This window comes from Esox lucius, chromosome 14 (assembly GCF_011004845.1).
Source record: "Esox lucius isolate fEsoLuc1 chromosome 14, fEsoLuc1.pri, whole genome shotgun sequence".
NCBI lineage: Eukaryota > Metazoa > Chordata > Actinopteri > Esociformes > Esocidae > Esox > Esox lucius.
The window spans coordinates 29,248,395-29,255,624 of NC_047582.1; the positions used below are offsets into that span (position 1 = coordinate 29,248,395).

At 42.1% G+C, this 7,230-nt stretch overlaps 2 protein-coding genes and 4 non-coding genes across 6 annotated transcripts; 1 reads left to right on the forward strand and 5 right to left on the reverse strand.

The window, feature by feature from the left end:
• The first annotated feature begins 145 nt into the window (after nucleotides 1–145).
• pole3 (polymerase (DNA directed), epsilon 3 (p17 subunit)) lies at nucleotides 146–3,601 on the forward strand. The gene is made up of 4 exons (XM_010889700.5): nucleotides 146–626; nucleotides 1,426–1,511; nucleotides 1,666–1,784; nucleotides 2,258–3,601. Exons 1-4 carry the CDS (start codon nucleotides 561–563, stop codon nucleotides 2,440–2,442), a joined length of 456 nt encoding a protein of 151 aa, XP_010888002.1. The 5' UTR covers nucleotides 146–560; the 3' UTR covers nucleotides 2,443–3,601.
• Nucleotides 3,602–4,253: 652 nt separating this feature from the next.
• Nucleotides 4,254–7,199, reverse strand: rpl12 (ribosomal protein L12). The gene is made up of 6 exons (XM_010889699.3): nucleotides 7,045–7,199; nucleotides 5,620–5,693; nucleotides 5,232–5,330; nucleotides 5,065–5,146; nucleotides 4,685–4,771; nucleotides 4,254–4,403 (listed from the first exon to the last, which is right to left on the reverse strand). Exons 1-6 carry the CDS (start codon nucleotides 7,079–7,081, stop codon nucleotides 4,285–4,287), a joined length of 498 nt encoding a protein of 165 aa, XP_010888001.1. The 5' UTR covers nucleotides 7,082–7,199; the 3' UTR covers nucleotides 4,254–4,284.
• Nucleotides 4,468–4,590, reverse strand: LOC114840909. Its single transcript, XR_003782901.2, has one exon. It is a non-coding gene; the product is annotated as a small nucleolar RNA SNORA65 (small nucleolar RNA).
• LOC114840906 lies at nucleotides 4,859–4,982 on the reverse strand. Its single transcript, XR_003782898.1, has one exon. It is a non-coding gene; the product is annotated as a small nucleolar RNA SNORA65 (small nucleolar RNA).
• On the reverse strand, nucleotides 5,432–5,555 carry LOC114840908. The gene has a single exon (XR_003782900.1). It is a non-coding gene; the product is annotated as a small nucleolar RNA SNORA65 (small nucleolar RNA).
• Nucleotides 5,810–5,934, reverse strand: LOC114840905. Its single transcript, XR_003782897.1, has one exon. It is a non-coding gene; the product is annotated as a small nucleolar RNA SNORA65 (small nucleolar RNA).
• Nucleotides 7,200–7,230: the final 31 nt, after the last annotated feature.

A 7,230-nucleotide genomic window follows, 5' to 3' on the forward strand; every position in this document is an offset into this window, starting at 1 on the left:
TGGGCTATGCAGTGTAAACACGCCTTTTTAAAATGTGCAGAGACATTTAGTTACATATAGTCAGTATAAGCGAGGTTAATGTACATTTATATTTTCAGATATACACATAAACAATTTGAAGGTCAGAGTTGAAAGGTGATACGAGAAACACATGGTTGGAAGAATCGCGCGAAAGGGTCACTCAAAATAAGTGTGTGACAGTTCTGCGCTTGCTACCTAGGAGGGTTAATGCAATATCTTCGCTTGCAATTAAAAATCTACATCAAAGTACAGCATTGAACTATGTATAGACAGTGAACCCACTCGTACTATTTAAACAACTTAGTTAAAGGTGTCCAGCTTTGTTTGTAAGGACGTAAAACCAGTTGATAGTTAGCAGCTAACTTTAGCTGGCTAGCATAATCGTGCTAATTCTATTGTAACGCACTGGCTAGCTAGTTTAGCTACAGTTTAAGACGCCTGTTTTCTCCAAGCTCGCTCGAAATCTGCAATTGTATTTAGATACCTTGTTTAAATAAAATTGGAAGCTAACGGCAACTAGTTAGCTACCTAGCAAAGAGATGGCGGAGAGACCGGAGGACCTTAATTTACCCAACGCTGTTATCACGCGTATTATCAAGGAGGCGGTAAGTGCATACAATATTTATTCAACAAGACAACACGGTAAACATAAGCACAAGGTCGGACTTATTAAACCCTTTACACATCATAGTATTTATAACCCAACAAAGCTTTGATTTGAAGTCCTTACGCTAGTTCTAGCTATTTCCAATGTTCCTATGTGTTTATGTATTGTTATGGAACAGCACGGATACATGCTTTTCCGTTATCAACACAAAAATAACAGTAACAATCTCTACCGGTGGCATATGGCCTATTTTAAACCGGGTGCTTTAACCAGGTAAACGGTACAGTCTATCGGAGGTTTTATGTTGTGGAGAATGCTTTCTTGGAACAAGTTGGGTCCCTTCACACCAGCTGTATAACATTTGAATGTAACAGCATATGTGAACATGGTTGCACTCATCAGGGTCGAGTAATGCACCAGGTCAAAAAGTTTTTTCTCTTTACGACAACATAGCGCTCCCATACTTCAACCCAACAGGTTGCCATACCAATCTTTAGTATGGCAACAAAACGTGTTTGTTCGCAGTCCAAACTGCCGCAACTGTGTGATGCGGTCAAGTGCATTTCCATGGACCAACATCCCTGTGGAACATACTGTATACTACACTGTAGAATCCATCCCCCGAAGAATTCAGGCTGTTCTGGGTGCAAAGGGGTGTCCGAACCAGTCCTAGATGGGAGTCCCTAATAAACTGGCCATTGAGTCTGTACCTTATACCATAATTCAAATTTTCTTGCATGTTTAGTGACAACTCTTGGCTATCTAGTAATGCTGCCCTTACCATTTCTTTGAAATAGTTACCAGATGGTGTGAATGTGTCAAAAGAGGCCAGACGAGCCATTTCTCAAGCTGCCAGTGTTTTCGTCCTTTATGCAACGTCTTGGTAAGAGAAACTACCAGTGCAAATGGTTTATTGCAATTGATTGGTTATTTATAACACACACAGTGTTGGGCTTTCAGCGCCTGGAATAAATACACAAATGCATTCTTCTGTTTGCAATTTAACATTTTTGATTTCTTCCCTTTTGTGTCAACAGTGCAAACAACTTTGCCATGAAAGCAAAGCGGAAAACTCTAAATGCAACAGATGTAATGTCCGCAATGGAGGAGATGGAGTTTGAACGTTTCTTGCAGCCTCTACGTGAATCTTTGGAGGGTAAGTGTTCATCTTTTTTGTGAGCCTTATTGAATTCAATCAAATCGTGTGTGTGTATATACACAATTATCAGCGTTTATTTTTTAATAGACAGTACTCACTACTGTAAGTCACTGGAAAAGGATGTCTGGTAAATAATGTTAATGATTGAAACAAAGAGGGCAGTCCACAACAGCTGAGTGAAGTAGTGGTCAGGACCAGATTTAAGTGTTTCTTCTCAGCTGTCCTCCTTTGAAACATTTCTGTTGCATTATGCCATGTAATATTTGTTTCATGCTTTTTTTTTATTGAACAGATGAACTGTACTGGAGTTGTACCAAAAACATGACAAATAAACCAACAAATCAGAAAATGATTTTTTTTTAATGTTAATATGTCTATATGAAGCTATTGAAAAGTGTATTCTCTGCATTCGCTAACAAATGTGACTCACTGAATAGCTTATAACTATCAACATTATTCTTCCAATACAGCTTATAAAAAGGGCCAGAAGGGGAAGAAGGAGGCCTCTGAACAAAAGCGCAAAGATGCTAAGGAAAAAAAGAGCGACACCGGGGAGAATGACAAGAGCAGGGAGGATGAAGAAGAGGAGGAAGAGCGCATGGAGGAAGACCAGGAAGCTGAGAATGATGTTGAAGAGGAAGAAGTTGAGAATTGAAGACTTGACTTTCTAGTACTGATCAAACCACTGATGTGTAGTTAAAAGGCTCTGATGGAGTATTTCAGGCTCTGTTGGAGTACTTCAAAATGCAAACTTTAATGTGTTCAAGGCCCAGTGCAGTCAATGTTTTCATGATATTTCCACACTATACGGTTGAAAAGACGCCATGTTAAATTTAGTCAAATTTATGAGGATGCCATTTTTGTTTGAGTGCTGGAATTGCTCGCTTTTCGGGTGGGCAGGTACTCCCGGCCAGTCAGGTATGAGTACTGACAAAACGTCCTTGGTTTCATAATGCCAACTCACACTGGGCGTTTTGTATGCCAAAGGAAGCTCAGGGAAATATGTTAATATATTTTATAGTTATATTTAAAAAATAAACAGTGATTGGACATGGATTGTAACAATCAAATTAATGACTGCATTGGGACTTTTACATGCTTAGCCTCTTCTACACAGCCTTCAGATAGTTATCCTTCAAGGTGAATTATTTCATTGTAGGTTGCTTTCTACAAGCATTCAAGTAGGATGTTTGGATGGATGTAATATTTCTATTCCGATATCTTCCAGCAACTTGCTCGCTTAGAACAAAGGGAGTTGAATTTAGACCAACATTTCTTCATTTGCTGGAATAAAGCACAGTTCAAACCTGAATGGCCTTAAACCATGGTAAAATGCCAGATTAATAAGTTGTGTCATGGATGACATGCTCTGATGTAATTCCAGTGACATGTCACTTGTGTTTGGTAGGTCTGTCCACCCACTCATGGCCTTCACTGAGCTTTAAAGGATGTACTTCCTGTATGTATCCATTTTGTTTTACAACAGTTTACATCCCTGTCCTCATTAGAATGGCCCGTGTGAACTCTCCATCCTTAGGATTTGTGGTGCTTAGTCGTGACTCAGGCTTTGATATGATTTGATCAGTTTAGCATTTAAGAGTTGGCTAATTAGGATGTAGTCAGCCATGTGTTGCCTGTAACTCTGGCTGTGTCCTGATCCAAATGGGAAGTTACCAAAGTGAGCTTTTATGTAGGTCACATACTTTGTAGTTTACTTTTTGTACAGATTATCTAGACTACCAGCAGACCCATCAGGGGGTTAATGTGTACTTTTGTAGGGTGGGGACACTTTCAATAAACATTTTGTATTAGCACGGAATGGATTTGTCACTTTCCTGTAAGTTACAAAATTTAGTTTGACATGAAGGGTTCTTAAGAGTTCCATTGGGGTTCTTCATATCGCCAAAAGATGTGAATACTTATAAAGTTTTATGCACATGAAACTAACCTCCCATGGTTGGTAAAACATTGCATTAAAAGGTGTATATTTACACCAGTAACAGACTCATTACCTGCATCAGCACCTCAGTGTAATGACATTTAACCAATGAGAATAGGATGGGCTTAGAACACATCTTATTACCTAGCAAATAGAGAAACTGACCTGTGGCAGTAAAACTAGTCTCAAGTCAATAGTTATCCACCAGCATTTGTGTCAGGACATTTTAGATCCCATAAGGGCCAGATACATGCTGGCTAAATATAAAACCCAAACTCAGGTAGAAGATTCTTACCTAAAGGGACTAGGGTAATTTGGGTGAAATGCCTAGCACCAGGGCAGCCATTTCACATGGTCAAACCAAATCTTGAAAATGTGAGACGCTTTCAGGCGCCACCAAGCCTTGAAAACAGGACCAGCTATTGTCCACTGCCAACAAGCCAAAACTAAACTGCACAACACAGGTGACTAAATACATACGGTAAGAAAAGTATTGTTAGTGATTTTGCAATTATTAGAAGACCAGCAGTTTTTCCAATAACTTTTATTTTCAAAATTTTACTCAGATGGACACTCGATCTTGCCACTGTTGATGTCATCAATGACATCATGGGGAGGTCGACCATCAATGGTGCAACCGACGGACTGGGCGGTTCCCAGAATCTCCTTGATGGTTCCTTTAAAAGAGAAACTAAATTAGGACAAGCAGGGTACAGCTAACCTTCCATTATTTAAGGAGCAATTTATTCCAAGTCTTTCGGCACATAAGTTGCCCACCAACTAGGCAGCCCTGCTTCCTAGAACTGGTTCCATCTTAGCCCCTACTGGTTTATACTCAGGCACAGAGACTGGCAAAGTGGCGTGAGGCTGTTCATAGTAGCTTGTGATTCAAGAGCGCATTTCCCCTTCAATTATTTTAGGACAGGAACACTACCATAGGGACATACTGGGCTCTTACCGGACAGCTCCCTGGCGATGGAGCGGGGCCTCATCGTGCGGGCAACGGTCACAATCTCGTCAAAGGTGACACTGCCGCTGTGCTTGACTGGAGAAAGAATGCTTCGATGAGTACACCAGATCACAGCGACGGCAGAAGACGAAATGACAACCATGTGACTACAGTCTCTGGCACATTTGTTCCAGGCCTTTCGGCACAGAGAGGCCCACTGACTGGGCGGCCCTGTTTCCTAGAGCTGGGTCAGTCTTAGCCACCACTGGACTGTACTCAGTCACGGACAGACTGGTAAAGTGGCGGGAGGCTGGAGTGTGCACCACTACAGGGGTTTTACAAGTTTTACAATGGCGTAATCAGTGATGCGTAAGGTCCAGGAAACTTACTGTTCTTGACCTTCTTCCTGTCACGAGGGGGCTCCTTCAGGGCCTTGATGATCAGAGCTGAAGCTGACGGCACCACCTCGATCTAACACAGACAGCCATGTTACAACCTAGTCAGGTGAAAACCTCCACACTTCCATTGCTCTGGAGAAGGCAGAGTTCACACGTACCGCTGCCTGCCTGTTGACGATTGTCAGCTTGACAGTGATCCTCAGGCCTTTCCAGTCTCCAGTGGCCTTGGCAATATCGTCACCGACCTTCTTGGGAGACTGAAAGCAGAGAGCAGGAAAAGTTCAGAGTCAACACAAAAGTCAAGTGCGACATATCAAACATTGATTAATGTAAGGACCAGGGAAAGAAGAGTTTCTGCATTTGTTCCAGGCCTTTCGGCACAGAGAAGCTCATTGTTTGGGCAGCCCTGTTTCCTAGAGCTGGGTCCGTCTTAGCCACCACTGGACTATACTCAGTCACATACAGACTGGCAAAGTGGCGGGAGGCTTACTTGTAGATCACAGCTACCCCAATTACATCAACTCAATAACAAGCAATGACACCTACCAAACCCAGAGGTCCAATCTTCGGGGCCAGGGCAGAGGTGGCACCGACTTCTCCTCCTGTGCACCTCATGTACACTGCAAGATAAAAAACATGTTTTGAGAAGTTCTCTAACCACAGAACCCCTCGATGGTTCCCAAGCAATTAGAAACCAAAAAATTGTACCACACTCCTCCGCTCACATGAATGCATAATTTGTTCCAGGCCTTTCGGCACAGGGAAACCCACTGTTCGGGCAGCCCTGTTTCCTAGAGCTGGGTCTGTCTTAGCCCCCACTGGACTATACTCAGTCACAAGACAGACTGGCGAAGTGGCGGGAGGCTGAGTCATTACCGCTGATCATTTAAGTGCCAGTGAACCAGACTCCTGTGCATATGTAATCCTTTGAAGTAAAACTGTAGTGCCTTTTCAAGTCTGGCTTCACAAAATGTGCCAGTGCCAAAGAAAGCGCAAGCTTTTTTTGTGACATGGTCATTGCTTCATATCTACACAGAACGCAGATGCATAGGCCTGTACCTGATTCTAACTGTGGTCCAAAAGTAATTGAACTCCGTGACCAGTGGACCACAGATTGAATTAGGTATAGGGCTATTTATTCAACATCTGTGTAGATATGTAGCAATGACCAAATAATACTCAAATGTAAGTTTAAGACAGGCTCATCTTCCCATTTATCACCAGTAAGATACAATTAGAATAACCTATAACAACCCCCCCCCCCCCCAGGGCTAAACTTGCACGTGACCTAGAAAAGTGGTTCAACACTCCGATTTCAGTTCTGTTGTAAATTTTAACAAACTCAATTCAGTTATGCTTTTATTATCTTTGTGCCAATGCAAACTGAATTGACCAGGGTTACACTGGTTACACTACACAAAACCTTTCCACCTAACTTCAGTACACCTGACCCTTAAACGTTAATTGTCAGACAAAAATGCCAAACCACCAAATAAAAGCATTCGAACGGTTAATGGATCAGACTTGAATTTAAGGGTACAGCAACATAGTTAACGTTCGGGTTACCCGAAAAGTTGGAAACCCAGTTTTAGTTCGACCACGTCATGTGGCACGAGCTTCATAAAGATCCATTTAATTTACATCCCGCGTGTCAGATGTTTCACACACCCACGTGGTGGCAGCAGACTAGAAACTGCTTGGCTAGGATTAACATAGACAAGATTTAGCTACCGGCTTCAGCCACGTTATTATAATTTTTTACAATTTCATGCGATATCCGCTAGAATTCAAAATTAACAAATGTTACCACGTAATAACAGTACATTTAAGAGTTGTTCACCCTAACGACGTTACCATTTAATCAGCACATTGCTGAGAAGGCCTGGCCCAGCATGGAATTGCCAGACAGAAGTCGACTCCATTTTCGACCTCACCTGAAACAAAATACTTCAGAGTAGATTCCACACATACCAATTTTAGTCTCATTGGGATCGAATTTGGGAGGCATGATCCTGCAGTAGAAGTTGAGCTCAGTTCAGCTTGATTAGTGAGGGTGTCGGATGAACCCGGATTCGGGACGACCGATTACTGTTGCACCTTCACCGCTAAAGTGATAAAGGGAAAGAAAGAATTTGGGACCCGTTGGTATTTATACCA